The sequence below is a fragment of the Loxodonta africana genome, chromosome 3 (assembly GCF_030014295.1).
Source record: "Loxodonta africana isolate mLoxAfr1 chromosome 3, mLoxAfr1.hap2, whole genome shotgun sequence".
NCBI lineage: Eukaryota > Metazoa > Chordata > Mammalia > Proboscidea > Elephantidae > Loxodonta > Loxodonta africana.
This window is the reverse complement of record NC_087344.1, coordinates 206,237,924-206,254,901: the sequence shown is the minus strand read 5'-3', so window position 1 is coordinate 206,254,901 and position 16,978 is coordinate 206,237,924. Positions and strand designations below refer to the sequence as shown.

General features: G+C 39.0%; 1 protein-coding gene across 6 annotated transcripts in view; it reads left to right on the top strand.

Moving 5' to 3' along the window:
• Nucleotides 1–12,929, top strand: part of CCSAP (centriole, cilia and spindle associated protein) — a 32,244-nt gene extending 19,315 nt beyond the window's left edge. For 2 of the 6 annotated variants that reach the window (XM_010594935.3, XM_064282913.1), the window contains exons 2-4: nucleotides 370–525; nucleotides 1,835–2,106; nucleotides 4,310–12,928. In XM_010594935.3, coding sequence (XP_010593237.2) covers nucleotides 370–525; nucleotides 1,835–2,106; nucleotides 4,310–4,486 — 605 coding nt within the window. In that variant the 3' untranslated portion in view covers nucleotides 4,487–12,928. Of the gene's footprint in view, nucleotides 1–369; nucleotides 526–1,834; nucleotides 2,107–4,309 lie in introns of all 6 variants that reach the window. The other 4 variants (XR_010321596.1, XM_010594937.3, XM_010594936.3 and 1 more) reach the window with 4 other exon arrangements.
• The last annotated feature ends 4,049 nt before the right edge of the window (nucleotides 12,930–16,978 follow it).

Below are 16,978 nucleotides of genomic sequence, written 5' to 3'. Positions count from 1 at the left end.
TCTGAGTCTTTACCCATAAACTCTCTATGTACTCTTCATTTTAGACTACAGTAGTTACAATTCCTTCTTGTCTCTTATTTCCATGCCTTTAAGGAATTCTTCCCTCTTCCTGGAATTCTCTTTCCTTGTCTCTTTCTGGCTAGCTCTGCCTTGCCCATTAAACTATTACTACCTTCTCTGGGAAAGCTGCCCTGAGAGATCTGAGCCAGACACACATGGAATGGGAAAGGAGAAGGGAATGCAATCGGGGAAGATGGTTTGGGTTGTTGTTTTTCCACCCTTTCCCAGTATTGTAACTAGTATACAAACATTGCTTATAAATGCTGCTCCTCCTTCTTCTTCCTGATTGTCCCTTCCTCCTCTTTATAGATCCAGAAAAGAGAAGAGGAAAGGATATGGACACATCACTCAAAGCCACATCTGAACAACAGAAGGATTTAGGACCTCAGGCTAAAGTGGAAGGTTGGCACCCCACCTCATCCCCAAACAGTTCACATGCGGAGTTTAAAGACACGGTGCACGATGGTGAGGAGCACTGTGCCCAGGGCCGGGGTAGACTGTAGGTTGTTTAGTAATAAACTGCTCCATCTGGGATAGTTGAGGCCACTCCTGAAGGCAGGAATGACAGATGACGTATGCACATAATGTGTAAAAAAGTTTCTTCCAAACATGTGCTGCTGAGTCTGGCCTGTCCTGTACAGGGGTCACTGTACCTTAAAGAGAACATGGAAATAGACAAGAAAAGACCAGCAGCTTAAAAGTAGTAAAGTAAGGAAGGGATGAGGTTTAGGAACGGCAGTCTACAGAATCATCACCTGAGGCCGGTGCTGAAGCATCTGGAGTAAGGGGCACTCCTTAAGGCCTGAACATCTGGGATGAATGAAATAGAGCCCTGAATGCGTAAGGAGGCTTATTCAAAGGCCAGTTCAGGCTGACATTAAACAGGCTCACCAAGAGTTTATAAAACATGATGAATGGCAAAATCATACAAGGTCAGTCAGGGAGACAGACATTTTTGGAGTGTATCATTAATTTCTGATGTCCACCTCAGCGGGGGCAGCCACACTGTCCCTCAGCTTCCCCAGCCCTGTTGACAGAACTTAGGACTGTGTGGGCTGTGGGCCGGATTCACTCAGGCATTTCCGTTGCAATGTGGGGGAAGGCCTCTTAGCCCAGGAACCCTCATCTCTCGCTCTTTCTGCTGGGATTGCATAGCTGTGTATCAAGGTTAGTAACTATGGAAACCACTCCCTATTGTGACTTGGCCCTTTAAAACCAAGGGAGCCACCTAGGTCTTACTAGTAGCATGTAAGAGCCATAAGGAGCATTTCTGGTCATCATGGAACATCAAAAAGAAATGGAATCCTGGAACTTGAGTTGAGTAACCTAAAAACTAACACCTTGAAGCTGCTGAGTGATCATCACAAATTGAAAGCCTTCCCCAAAGCAAGGCATTAAGATGATTGGGCTTGTCTCAGGAGAGTCACCAGGGCTCATGGAGAAAGCCTTTTAGGCCATGGTGCTTTCTAGCTCTTAACATTTAATTGAGAGGTTAAATCTAAGAATATCAGGGAAAGTAATTGCTTTTGAATAGGTTTGGTTCAATCTTGGTGGCTTTGTTTTTGGTTTTTTAATGGAATAATCTGTTTGAAAATTATTATGCTAACTTGATTCTCTATTTTTACTTTAAAATGTGAAACTTCTAAGTTGAGCTTTAAGAGTGAAAATACTATTAACTTAATTAAGCATTGTGAATTTTTCAAATATTTAAAGTAATGATGTGCAAACCTCATTTTGAAGTATTTTCACCTTGTTTTTGCTCTTTTTTTCCCAGAAGAACTGCCAATGAGAGAAGTAGAAGAAAAACCAGAGGAACAAATCAAAACAAAAGAAACTGATAAACTACCCAGCGGGGTTGAACCTCGACAACAACCAAGTGCCTTGTTTGCGAGAGGAAATAGGAAAACAGCCAAAAGTCCTCCAAGATTATCAAGTAAAATAAGAGAAAACAAGCATCCATTTGCTCTTTATGGCTGGGGAGAAAAACAGACAGATACAGGAAGCCAAAAAACTCACAACGTCTGTGCTTCTGCCCCCGTGCATGAGGTAGGCCTGTGTTTATGTGCCTTTCTGCTTTTCCTTTGGGGGGTAAACAAGGGTTGGATTACAATCTGATTACTGACATGTGCCACGTAACAGCCTTTAGGGTAATATCCAACTGCATATACATCCTTGGTCCCATAAGATGATAATTAATAGAGTTCAGAAATCCCAGCTGAAGAACAGAATGTAGCAGGTATAACTAGACACAGTGAACGCAATAGCTTTGTGCACGCAACACGTGTATCTCATGTCTCTTGTATACAAAGTGATTGTCATTGTCTTGATAGTCATAATGTCTGTGTTACTGGCTTATGCATGTACTGTACACTTATTTGTGTATCGTTATTTTAACGTGAACTTTCCTAAAGTTTACTATATAACAGCGTATGCTTAGATTCGTAGGCAGCAGCATCCAATCTCGTGTATTGTGCGTCTCTTGAGTGTTGTAGTGTCAACTCTGTTTAATTTTCTTTCAAAAATATTACTGCGAAGTGCATCATGGCTCCCACATGCAGCAAAACCAGTGCTAGTAATAGCAGTGGCGAGAGGCAAAGGAAAGTATTGATTTGACAGTAAAACAAAAGGTTATTAAATAGCACGAAGGTGGAAATCAGTGAGTGCTAGTGCTCACGATTTAGACATGTTAGCACAAGTCACGTAATGTCTTATTTCACAAAATATATTGTAGGTGTTAAGCGATGCATGACTCTACTGTTTCATATCGCAAGGCATGGGATGCTTTGAGATTGTGGTAGGTCTTACATGATTGTAGCCTGGGTCAGGAAGGCCCAAAACAGGGAATCTGATTAACAAACAGGAGGATGCTGGATGTTGGTTACCTGGCAGGCAAGGGGTTTTGTTGGCATCCAGAATGGTTTACTGATGCCAAGCTGGTGAAAAAGTGGATGAGTCAGGGTTCATGAGTTTCTACGTGGCCAGGAAGAGCAGGGGAGGGGCACTGTGGCAGGTGCGGGTGGGAGGGTTGTGACTGGCCTCTGGAGAGGTATCTGTTTTCCTTGGGCTTTGATAACCTAACATTTCCTTGACTCCTCTGTTACTGGTTTGTCTGTTGGGTAAGGAGCGCTAGTAGCCCAGGGGTTAAGCACTCAGCTGCTTACTGAAATGTTGGCAGTTTGAACTCACTAGCTGCTCTGTGGGAGAAAGATGTAGCAGTCTGCTTCTGTAAAGATTTACAGACTTGGAAACCCTATGGGGCAGTTCTACTCTGTCCTATAGGGTGGCTGTGAGTCAGAATCCACTCGATGGCAATGGAAATAACCTACTATTTCCTTGACTCCTTTGTTACTGGTTTGTCTGTTAGATGGCTTCTCCTGAAGTTCCACTCATCTCCCATCAAATGCCGTCTGCTTTTCTGGTTCAATTCACATTATATGTTTTCTCCTGCTCATCCATAACTTAGACTTTTTACTCCTGGTAGTTCAGTTCTTCTCTACCTTAGTCTTGTGGTCACCCTGTGTCAAGTCCTGAAAACAGTTCAGATGAGAAGATTCTCATGTGTATAGTCACAAAACAGTGATCCATGTTAGCACCGGTACTATTACTAAAGCCTAAGGTGAAGAATGCATTCAAAGTAGCAGAAAGAAAGTGCATACTGTTTGATTTGATTAAATACTACAATGAAAAGTTTACTGAACAGCAGATTTCTGAACGCTAGCAGATGGTGTTTATTTTGAGTGATATTTGAGATAACAAAGCTATAGTTTAACCAAAGACCTCTGACAGTCACACAGGATTAACAGGACCTACCTGTAGCATGAAGTGTCGCAGGTGGTAAAATCCCTTGAGAATCTTTTTTTCTTCAGCATATGGCTATAAAACATTTACAGTTCTTTAATGGAATACTAGCCCTGCTTAATGCTAAGCAGTTTCAACAATTTTCCAGAGTCAGTGTCTAGAAGCACATGAAAATTAGTTGCCGACCATTTGCACCTGAAATTTAGTCCAATGGACATACATTTCCTACTGCTTGGTTTCTTTGTCGATGATACTGTGTAAACCATTGCATCCAGTGGGAACCGCTTTTCTAGAAGCTTTTTCTGTAGAAGCTTTTATATACACGAGAAGTGTATATAAAAAGGCTGGGCTTGACTCTTGCTTCAGGAGATCTGAGGGTAGTTTGTGGTGAAAGTTCTTGAAAATTAGTACAAGAGCCACTTAATTATTATACTTTTAACCTCTTTTTTAGATTCATGAATCAGCATTACGAGCCAAGAACAGAAGACAGGTGGAAAAAAGGAAACTGGCTGCTCAGAGGCAGCGTGCCCACTCTGTGGATGTGGAGAAAAACAGAAGGATGAAGCCCTCCTCTTCAGATAACCCATGGGTGACAGAGTACATGAGGTGCTATTCAGCAAGAGCGTAAAGACACAGTTGCTTGGACAGCCTCCTTTGAAACAGTGTAAATGAAAGAAAGAAAAGCAAAACAAACCATCAAGAGAAACCAGACACAGGAGTAAGAAACTAACCGATTGTGCAAGGTTTTTCTTAGGGAATTTCCAAAAAATTGTTATATTTTGATGAACCTTGGCCACCTACCTCAACAGTAGGGCAGACAGTTGAAGCCATAGACATTTAAAGTTATTCATGAAGATAATTCCCTAAATCTTTGATATTCTTATAAGGGTTTTGTTTTAAAGCATCTTAATCTTTTAAGATACGGACACCAAATGCCTTTAAATGGCTGTGAATGCTTAACATTCAGTATTCCTCTCTAAGTTTAAGTTCAGCCCATTCTGAGTAACCACTCAGACTCCATAGCTAGTCAGATCATTCCTCTTGCAGCATAAGACTCATCTTGTGCAGTTTTCTTTGTGAAAGAATTGATAAATATCAAGTAAAAAATGAGTTTCAATAGTAGCGTCGACTCCATGTATGATAAGATCAGAACTTTGGTAGTTCTTGAAAAATTAAACTTACAATTGTATTTCAGTTCAGCACCACTTCATACTGTACACCATGACATTTTAAGAATTATTTGAGCTGGGTCACCTTTTCTCTTTATATTATCATCTAGGCACTTATTAATTAATAGTTCAAATACATTCCAGTAAATGAGGCATCAGTGCAGTATGTATTTAGAGCATTACTGGAGGGTTTTTTTTTTTTTTTTTTTTGAATCAAACACTGTCATGTTACCAGCTCTTTTTTTTTTTTTTAATTGCAACATATATATTTCTTAGAACACAATGGGGAGTTAATCATTTGTTACAGGCCGGCCTCTTGACATACACCCACCATGAACTTTTGCTGCTTGTATAGGAGCTGGCAATGACATTTAGAACTTATAGCCTGAAATTTAATTTGTAAATTAAGATTATCATCAGGGATGTAGGAAAAATAGTAAGTTAGCCTTTAGAGACATTTCCCATCCCTACTTTCTCCTTTCCTTCTACAGAACTTAACAATAGCAAAGTCTTGATGATGTATGATATTCACAGTTGTGGTTGAAATACACGACCATCTGATTCTTAGACGAGCTCTCATAGAACAATGTGAGGGAACGGTGGATCTCATAGAGCAATGTGAGGGAATGGTGGCATGTGTATAGGCACAAATGGAAGGACTCTAGTGGGGTGTTTGTTCCTTCTCTGTATTCTATTTGCTTTTGGGGTAGAAACATGGCTTTGAAATTTCCATCAAATGAGTGAAGTCTTCTCCACCTAGCAGAGACGACAATCTGTGGGATCTATAAGTGGGTGAGTGCTGAAATTCTTTAGTACCTGAAGATGTGTGAGTGAGAATTCGGTGTCAGATGTGAGACTGAACATTTCCTTGATACTTTACTCTGGGTCTTTGAAGTACTACAGTTTTTAGACATAAAATCTTCACATACCGTCATCTTATATACATGTACTAAGTTTTGAGAACTAATACTGAAGAATTGTTTGTTTTTTTTTTTTAACTTTTTAAATATTTGCATTGTGTTGAGATGAATTCTTCTACGCAGCAAGCTCTCCTAATCACTGAGGTGTATATTTAATAAGAGGAAATCTTAATTCTACACGTTGTCCAGAACAGCCTTGCTGGTAATTTTGGTGTTACTGCTCTTAAAGTCTTTATATATTGCAGTACCTGAAAATCAGATTAATGTGGCAGTTTGTGCTGGTGTAACTGATTGTGAAACTGTTACCTTAAACCACTTCTTGCATGTTAGGTTTTAGCCGTTAAACTCAAGGTTTTTAGGTGGCATCTGAGCATCTTAGGGAAGACTCAGGCTGCATGCTCGTGGTCTGCCGTAGAAACCTGACTTTCAGCAAAGCCAGCCTTCCTGTAGTTGAAGAAACAGACTCATATTTGAGGTGCATACTACTGAAAACCCCACACAGAGACGGAGAAAACCCAGAGGCAGTATCGGTCAACGTTTTCCCCTTTTTTTAAAGTAGAGTGCGGATTAACAAGATTTTGAAAGTCCTTTTGGTATTTATGAGTGACCACTGAATCAATGTGAATTAATTATGGTCCCCTCCATCGCTGATTACGGCTTCTTCTCTTTTTTTAGGGGTGAAAATTACCTTTTGAGCCTGTGAAACTTTTACAGTTTTAACAATTCTATGGTCGTACTTTGTTTCTTCTCATCCTAGAAACTAATGTGGCTGTAGTCATGTTCAGAATTCTTGGGACAATTTAGGAGACAGTGAGATACTTTAAGATTATATTTCATGTGGAAAAGGTTTGAAACTGTTTGAGAATCCAGTGATATTTGACATATAGGATAAAATAATTTCTATATGACTCCTTCTAAATCTGGTTTTAAGTTCTTAATTAAAACAATTTGCTATAAGTATGCTTTTTGTTTTCTTGTGTTACTTTTCGTTTTCAGTAGGAGCAGTAGTAGAATATTGGAGTAATATCTTCTGTTGGACCAAAGGGACTCAGAACCAGAATCTCTTCCTTCTTTTAAAGCCCAGAGACTGCCTTTATTAAGGAGGGTGTCAAAATATTTAGTATGTCTGGTTATAGGTACACTTTTTCTGCCTCAGAAAATTTCTAAGGACATTTTTACTTTTTTTAAATTTACTAAAGGCGTAATAGGGTATAAAATATAGGTTACCTTAATTGCTCATATGCACGAGGCGTATATTATGCCACTGCACAGCTCTGTCGTATGTCTCCTTAAAGATCGATTGCTAGTGACTTGAAGGGTGGGCCTGCCTGGTCATTTGCACCTTCCTCAGTGAGCTACAGCGCCACAGGTCAAGGACAGCCGCTGCCGAGTTACTGGAAGTTGTTAACTTCCAAAAAGAGACTTCTGCACGATTTACAGGTTTGTTTTTTTTTTAAAAAACTTTAAGGTGTTCCCTATTGTCTTTAAATTGTTAATGTACTGGGCCTAAACTTTGTAAATGAAATGCTATAGTACTTGATATTTAAAATATTCATAAGTATTACTGGCAAGGAGGTGGGAGGGAGGCATAGTATATATTAGAAGTAAAAACATGTTTTCTTATTAAGTTGGCTGCTTCATTAAAACAGTTTAATGGAAAATTTTTACATTTTGCTGGATTAGATAAAGAATGGTGCTAAGAATATGTAGCCTGAGTCTATAGTTTGGCATCAAATGGCTAATGCCAGACGCATATAAGGTCCTTACTATCGCCTTGTGACCAGTTAAATAATATTTTAAAAAGGATCCTAAAAATGGCCTGGTCATTCCAAAATGTTTGCTTTTGAAAATGGATTTTTGTGCAATAGGATGAATAGGGAGTTACTGAGTGTAAGGCTCTGCTTAATACCAGACCCTACGCAAGAAGCGGTGTCTAGATATTTGGCCCCAAATTTGCCTTCTTCAAGCCTGCTACTGTGAGATGGGAAAAAAGTTGCTTTCTTTAGTACTTATTTGCATTTTGAAATTCAGGACACCTGAATGAAGACATCGGAGGCATGCTTTGGAATTTCTTTTACGATTAGCAGAGCTGCATTTAGGAAGAGTCCCCCCCGTGTTCACGTTACTGTTTTGTCTTGAGCACTGCATTTACTGTCAGCTTCTGAAGGAACAAAGGCTAGGCGTGCACAATCACATGGCTCAGGCACGGGACGTTTGTGTTGTATTTTCTAAGAACTGTGTATTGTTTTTAACTTATATTTAATATTGCGTTTATTTGGAAAAATGTGAATAAAGTTAATATTACAGGCTGAGACTTCTACTTTGTGGGAATTAATTCTGACTAGTATATAAACGGTATGAAGAAATGTAGGATTACTTTAACTCCTGAATAGATCTTTCATTAAAGGAATGTCTGACAAGGTATATTAGCTACATCTAGGAAAAGATACGTTTTATATGTAGACTATATATGAACTATAATTTTTCCTAGTCTTTTCCCTTACATCATATTGTTTTGGAAATTACAAAATAGTGCATGGCTAAAATAATTCAAAAAGAAGTATGGAATAAAAAGTGAAAGTTCTCCTTCAACACCACTCCCTCACCAAAATTCTGTTCCCCTTCTCTGAGGAAACCAGTGCTAAGTTTTGTATGTAAACTTCCAGACCTTTTCTTTGGGCATTTATCTATGGAGTTAAATATATCTATATATATTGCACAAATAAGGGATAATGCTATACACATTCCATGTTTTTTCACTTAATACCTTAGAAGAGGTTCTGGTTCCAGGCAAGATGAAATAAACACATACTGCCCTTTGCTCCCACTGAACACAACTGTAAATCTGGATGGAAGGCATGGCACAGATGTTTGAGGACTCTGAAAGTGAATGGCAACACACAGATCAGGAGGGACATCAGAATTCTGAGGAACACTGAAGTGGTGGCAGGTTTATCTTTTTGTTTGTTTCCTGGTATCCTTGCCTGGACACACAGAGGTAACCAAGATTAGGAGAAGCCTGGCTCTAAGCAGAAGAAACAAAACACACCTGTTGCCGTCAAGTTGGTTCAGACTCATAGTGACCCTACAGGACAGAGTAGAACTGCCCCATAGGGTTTCCAAGGAGCAGCTAGTGGATTCGAACTGCTGACTTCTTGGTTAACAGCTGAGCTCCACCACTGCACCACCAGGGATCCCTCAGCAGAAGACAAACTCCTTAAGCTCAGAGAGATGGAGGGAAATGTCCCTTCTTTTTTTTTTCTTATTTTTCTCCATTTTTATGCTACCCAAAAACCCAGTGCCATTGAGTCGATTCCCACCAGGTAATCCTAGCTGCTGGTGGGTGCTTGCAGGAGCCAAGTGTCTGAGGGAGGGCAACTTACCTCCATTTGGTAAAGCTTCGGCACCACGGAGGTGGGGCCAAGCTTGCTATTTTTTCTCTGTCTCCTGCCACGTGCTTCAGTTACAAAAGAGGGAGTTTCTGGCTAGAGGACCAACTAAAGGGGAGCCCCAGGGAAGCAGAAAGCACTGGAGAGCTAGTGGAGTGGGAATAACTCAGGAAAGTGGCTCCACAAAGCTTTTATGAATTCTTGGGCTCACCTCCAGTCTGTTCGCCCTGCTCACAGGAGGAGTGGATCCTAACTAACGTAGCACAGACTTTGAGAATGGAGCTAACAGACCTCTGCCCAGGTCCCAGACTGACCACAAGACAGTGCACAAACGGGACAAATACAAATAGCACGGCAAGGCTTTGAAAACTGAACTGATGTTGGAACCAATACCCACAGAAGGTGGGCTGGAATTGTGCCTGCTAAAACAAAAATATCAACATTTCCCATAGGAGTTAAATAAGAGCCTGGGTCTCATAATATTAAAAATATGATACAATCTCAAATTACTCAGATGTTAAGAACCATGAGAATGATATAAAGGATAGCCAAATGAAAGTTTTAATACTGAAAAAGAGTATACATTAAAAAAAAAAAAAAAAAAAAAACCTCACTGAATGGACTAAAGACAGAATGGAGATGACAAAAGAGGTCAATAAAAATCATTAAGCTGAACAACAGAGAAAAAAAGATTAAAAAAATGAAGTCTCATGGGCTTGTGGGACAGTAACAAAAGTTCTACCAGTTATGTCATAGGCGTCACAGAAGGGCAAGAGATAAAGTGCAGTGCTTAAAAAATACCTGCAGAAATAATAGCTGAAAACCTCTCTAGTTTACTGAAAGACATAAACCTTAAGATTCAAGAAGCTGTGTGAATCCCAAACAGGATAAACCCGCAGAAATTCATGTCCAGACACACCATAAACTCCTGAAAGCTAAAAACAATGACATCTTGAAAGTAGCCTGAACAAAGTGATGAGAAACAACTCAAATGACAGTGAATTTTTCATCAAAAACCACGGAGGCTAGAAGGAAGTGGCACAGTATTTCCTAAAGCACTACAAGAAAATCACTGTCAACTCAGAATTCTATACTCAGTGAAATATCCCTCAGGAGTGAAGGTGAAATACACTCTCAGATCAAGGAAAACTTACGACCCCATAGCCAGCAGACCCGCTCTAAAGGAATTCCCAAAGCAAGTTCTTCAGACAAGAGATACCAGAAGGAAACTTGTAGCGTCTGGAATGAAGAATAAGCAAAGAAATGTTATATATCTGGGGAAACAGAACAGTTCTTTAAAACATATTTGATGACTGAAAGCAAAAAATATAACATCGTTTGATGGGGTTTTCAGTGAATATGTTGCTGTTAGTTGCCACTGAGTTGGTTCTGACTCACAGCGACCCTATATACAACAGACCAAAACACTGCCCAATCCTGTGCCATCCTCACAATTGTTGTTAGGCTCGAGCCCTTTGTTGCAGCCACTGTGTCAATCCATCTCATCAAGGGTCTTCCTCTTTTTCTGCTGATTTCTCCACTCTGCCAAGCATGACGTCCTTCTCTAGGGACTGATCCCTCCCGATAACATATCTAAAGTACTTGACATGAAGTCTCGCCATTCTTGCGTCTAAGGAGCATTCTGGCTATACTTCTTCCAAGACAGATTTGTATGTCTTTTCTGGCAGTCCATGGTATATTCCACATTCTTCACCAAGACCATAATTGAAAGGTATCGATCCTTCTTTGGTCTTTCTTATTCATTGTCCAGCTTTCCCATGCATATAAGGTGATTGAAAAATATCATAGCTTTAGTCAGGTGCACCTTAGTCTTCAAAGTGACATCTTTGCTTTTCAACACTTTCAAGAGCTTTTTTTTGCAGATTTGCCTAATGCAACATGTCATTTTGTTTCCTGACCACTGCTTCCATGGGCGGTTGATTGTGGATCCAAGTAAAATGAAATCCTTGACATATTTCAACGTTTTCTCTGTTTATCATGATGTTGCTTATTGGTCCAGTTGTAAGGATCTTGTTTTATGTTGAGGTGCAATCCATACTGAAGGCTGGAGTCTTTGATCTTCATCAGTAAGTGCTTCAAGTCCATTTCACTTTCTGCAAGCAAGGTTGTGTACATGTATTATATAAGACAATAGGGTATAAAAGTGGGGGGTAGGGAGACTAGAGGGATCTATGTGATGGTAAGATTTTAACATTCCAATTAAAGTGATAAAAAGAATGGTTTTAAGTAGACTATAGAATGTAAGTACTTTGTAATTCCTCAATTATACAAAAAGATATAGTCAAAACCACAATTAATTAAAATGGAACACTAAAAAACACTTCAGATAACCCAAAGAAGGTAGGAAAGGGGAAACTAATTTCATTAAATGTAAATCATGTAAACACCAATTAAAACACAGAGATTGTCAGAGTGGATAAAAAGAAAATGATGATCCAACTATATGTCTTCTAGAAACTTATTTCAAATGTAATCATATAAGTAGATTGATAGTGGAATGATGGGAAAAGGCAAACCATACAAACATTAATTTAAAAACAAAGCTGTAGTGGTTATATTCATAAAAGACAAAGTTGACTTCAGAGCAAAGGAAATTACCAGGGATAAAATGGGACATTATATATTGATAAAAAGGGTCCCTAGGTGGCATAAATGGTTTGTGCTTGATTGCTAAACTCGAACCCACCCAGGAGCATTGCAAAAGAAAGGCCTGGCAATATCCTTTTGTGAAGATTACAGCCAAGAAAACCCTGTGGAGTACTACTCTGTCACACATGGGTGCCATGAATTGAAATCGACTTAACAGCAATGGGTTTGTTTGTTTTTATATACTGAAAAAAGGGTCAATTATCCAAGAAGACATACATTCTCAAATGTGTGTGTTTCTAGCAACAGAGCTTCAAAATATACAAAGCGAAATCTGACAAGGCTGAAAAGAGAAATAGACAAATTCACAACTATAGCTGGAGATGTCAACACTTCTATCAATAATAGAGCTAGTTAGTAGGCAGAAAATCAGCAAGGATATAGAAGAACTGAACAACACCATTAATTAAATGGCTCTAATTGACATTTATAGAAAACACCCAACAACAACAGCATACACATTCTTTTAAGTGTAATATATCCTGGTTTATAAGATAAACCTTGACAAATGTAAAATAGCTGAAATCATACAGAGTATGTTGTATGACCATAATGTATTAAATTTGAAATCAGTAACAAAAGACAACAGGAGCATCTCAAATCTCTTGGAAATTAAACAATGTGCTATTAATCTACCAGTCAATGAGAAAGTCTCAAGAGAAATTAGAAAGTATTTTAAACTGAAGGGAAATGAAAACACAACATCTCAAAATTTGTGCGCAGAGCTAAAGCAGTGCTTAGAGGGAAATTTATAGCATTGAATGCTTATATTAGGAAGGAAGTCTCAGATCAATAATCTAAGAAACTATGAAAGGATGAGCAAAATAAACCCAAACCAAGCAGAATGAAAGAAAAAGTAGAGCAGAAATCAAAATTAGAAACAAAATTAGAGAAAATTAATAAAACCAAAAGCTGGTTCTTAGAAAAGATTAAAAAAAAAAATTGATAAACCTCTAGCAAGAAATACATTACCAAGAATAAAATGTGGTTAATTTATGTTTCCCTGATTATTAGTGATGTTAACATAGTCTTCATATTTATTCTATGAATGACCTGTTTAGTGCTTTTCCCATCTTTTTTTTATTAACTTTTATTGAGCTTCAAGTGAACGTTTACAAATCAAGTCAAACCGTCATAAGTTTATATACACCTTACTCCGTACTCCCACTTGCTCTCCCCCTAATGAGTCAGCCCTTCCAGTCTCTCCTTTCGTGACAATTTTGCCAGCTTCCAACTCTCTCTATCCTCCCATCCCCCCTCCAGACAGGAGATGCCAACACAGTCTCAAGTGTCCACCTGATACAAGTAGCTCACTCTTAATCAGCATCTCTCTCCTACCCTCTGTTCAGTCCCTTTCATGTCTGATGAGTTGTCTTCAGGAATGGTTCCTGTCCTGGACCAACAGAAGGTTTGGGGACCATGACCGCTGGGATTCCTCTAGTCTCAGACCATTAAGTATGGTCTTTTTGTGAGAATTTGGGGTCTGCATCCCACTGATCTCCTGCTCCCTCAGGGGTTCTCTGTTGTGCTCCCTGTCAGGGCAGTCATCGGTTGTGGCTGGGCACCAACTAGTTCTTCTGGTCTCAGGGCTCTTTGTCTCTTGGGCTCTTAGTCATCGTGTGACCTTGGTGTTCTTCATTCTCCTTTGATCCAGGTGGGTTGAGACCAATTGATGCATCTTAGATGGCCGCTTGTTAGCATTTAAGACCCCAGACGCCATATTTCAAAGTGGGATGCAGAATGTTTTCATAATAGGATTATTTTGCCAGTTGACTTAGAAGTCCCCTTAAACCATGGTCCCCAAACCCCCGCCCTTGCTCCGCTGACCTTTGAAGTATTGTTTATCCTGGAAACTTCTTTGCTTTTGGTCCAGCCCAATTGAGCTGACCTTCCATGTATTGAGTATTGTCCTTCCCTTCACCTAAAGCAGTTCTTATCTACTAACTAATCAGTAAAACACCCTCTCCCACCCTCCCTCCCTCCCCCCCTCGTAACCGCAAAAGTATGTGTTCTTCTCAGTTTATACTATTTCTCAAGATCTTATAATAGTGGTCTTATACAATATTTGTCCTTTTGCCTCTGACTAATTTCGCTCAGCATAATGCCTTCCCGGTTCCTCCATGTTATGAAATGTTTCACAGATTCGTCACTGTTCTTTATCGATGGGTAGTATTCCTCTGTGTGAATATACCACAATTTATTTATCCATTCATCCGTTGATGGACACCTTGGTTGCTTCCAGCTTTTTGCTATTGTAAACAGAGCTGCAATAAACATGGGTGTGCATATATCTGTTTGTGTAAAGGCTCTTATTTCTCTAGGGTATATTCCGAGGAGTGAGATTTTTGGGTTGTATGGTAGTTCTATTTCTAACTGTTTAACATAACGCCAGATAGATTTCCAAAGTGGTTGTATCATTTTACTTTTTCCATCTTTTGAAAATTATTTGAAAAAGTAAATCTAGGAAAGCACAGTGCCTTTTTAGTGGATTTTTTTTTTCTACTGACTTATTAGGACCTCTGTATACCTTTGGTAGCAATCTATTAAATACGTTGCAAATTCTTATAGCTCATTGCGTAACTGTTTTGTCATGAGAAAATATTTTCAGGGTAAAAACTTCTTTACAGATTCAGAATTTTGTGTCGCCTTTAAAATGACTCACCCTAAGATCATAGAAAACAACAAAAAACTTTTATCTTCTTCCAAAGCCTTCATAAATCTTGCCTTTTGCTTTTAGCTCTTTAATCAGCTGGGATTTTTTTGTGTGTGTGTGAATATGAAGTAGGCATCCAGTCTCTATTAAAAATCAGATGGGTAGCAAAGGGACTTATCATTCATCAAAGAATCCTTAAACATGGAAAAACCCAAACCCATTGCCCTGGAGTTGATTCTGACCCACAGTGACCCTATAGGACAGAGTAGAACTGCCCTGTAGGGTTTCCAAGGCTGTAATCTTTATCGGGAGCCCTGGTGGTGCAGTGGTTAAGAGCTGAGGCTTTTAACCAAAGGTTGGCAGTTCAGATCCATCAGCCACTCTTTGGAAAACTATGGGGCAGTTCTACCCTGTCCTATAGGGTCACTATGGATTGGAATCGACTGAACAGCAATGGGTGATGGCAATGGGTTTTTTAATCTTTATGGAAGTAGATTGCCACATCTTTGTCCTGTCAGTGGCTGGTGAGTTCCCACTGCCGACCTTTTGGTCAGTAGCTAAGTGCTTTAACCACTGTGCCACTAGGACTCCTTAAAGAATCCTTTTTTTTTTTCATAAATTCATTGATATGTGGGAAGGTTTCTAGACGCTGCTCTTCCATGATCAATTTGTCTACACATGAACTTATAGCACAGTTTTAGTTTACTAAAATTTTGTATTTTAATATCTGGTAGGGCAAGTTTTTCCCACTCACACCCTTGCTCTTCATTTGCTTTGGCTGTTTCCTGTATGAACTTTAGAATGAGTTGTCAGTTCAAAATTGTGACTTTCATTACGCTGCATGGAATTTACTGATTTGTGGAGGACTGACATCTTTATAATATTCTTTCTATGCCCAAACATAGTATGTTCCCATTGATGTTGGTCTTGTATTTATTTCAGTACAGTTTTAAATGAAAAGTTCTTGCACGTTTCTCATTGTTGGGTTTTTTTTTCCCTTTCCATCGAGTTTTCTAAGTGGGAGGTTATTACTATTTCTGATGAGGAAAGAAAAATGCTATCATTTATCAAATCATCTTGGAATTAACTTGAAGTAGCCAGAGGATTGCCGATAACTCAAGTGTTCAGTAAGGAACTGGATAAACAAACCATAGTATATCCACACTATGGACGGTCCCGCAGCCTTGAGAACAGTGAGAAAGCTCTCCACGTACTGACATGTAGCAAGAGCTCCAAGGGATCATTTAGGTGTAAAAAAGATACAGTGCATGTAACATGTTACCTTTTGCCTGAGAAAGGGAAGGAGAAAAAGAAATCTGTGCATACAGAAACTCTGGAAGAACACACAGACTAACCTGTATGGTGAGGGAGTTAAGACTTCACCAACACTAGGCTGTTCATATTGTTTTGATTGTTGAACCAAAAGGATGTACTAGCTACTAGAAAAAATATTGGAGAAAACAGAACAAAAAAGTAAATATCCACTCTTTAAGATAAAGATTCCCTTCACCCCCCGCCCCCGAAAAAAAAATTCTAAGATGTGTGACTCCTAAACCAGGCTGATATTAATAGTCTTAGAGCCCATCCACTGGGATTAGTACTGAGGAGTTTGATCCACAGGGAAGTGGGCTCCTGGGGGGATACTTTAAATATTATGCTATTTAAAACTTGGAGATTTTTGGATAGTAAGGCATAAACCCTAAATTTTAATAAAAAGAATAACCTTTTGATGGTCGTTTGATGCAGGGTGGAGGAAAAAGACTCATCTTTTTCAAAGAATAAAACTAATTTTAGCATAACTGTTACACCAATAATATACCGTACAGCAGTTTTAGAAAGCAGCTGAAACTCATCATGTTTTCTGAAAGGACCAGGTCTTATTTAAGTATGTCAGGGCTACCGGTTTTTTTTTTTTTTAACTTGTTCTGTTGTGGATTTTCTCTCAGACCAGGGACTGGTATTCCCAGGGGTTTCCAGTGGTGGTTTACTTTATAGCAATGATGCTGCAGTAGCCAGTGTGTGATTGCCACTTGTAAAACAAAATGATACTTCATGACTACCATAACATTTATGGCCAAAGTTAAAATGTAACAAAGTTAAAATAGGAAACTTAAATAATTTTTTAAACAATGTTGTGGATTTAAGTAGTTAGGCCTTTTATTCTATTGTTGCTGTGTGCTGTCTCTTCCAACTCATAGCTACCCCATGTGACAGAGTAGAACTGCCCTGTAGGGTTTTCTTGGCTGTAATCTGTTTTAACTTTTTTAATTTTGTTGTTGAGAATATACATAGCAAAACATACACCAATTCAACAGTTTTTAC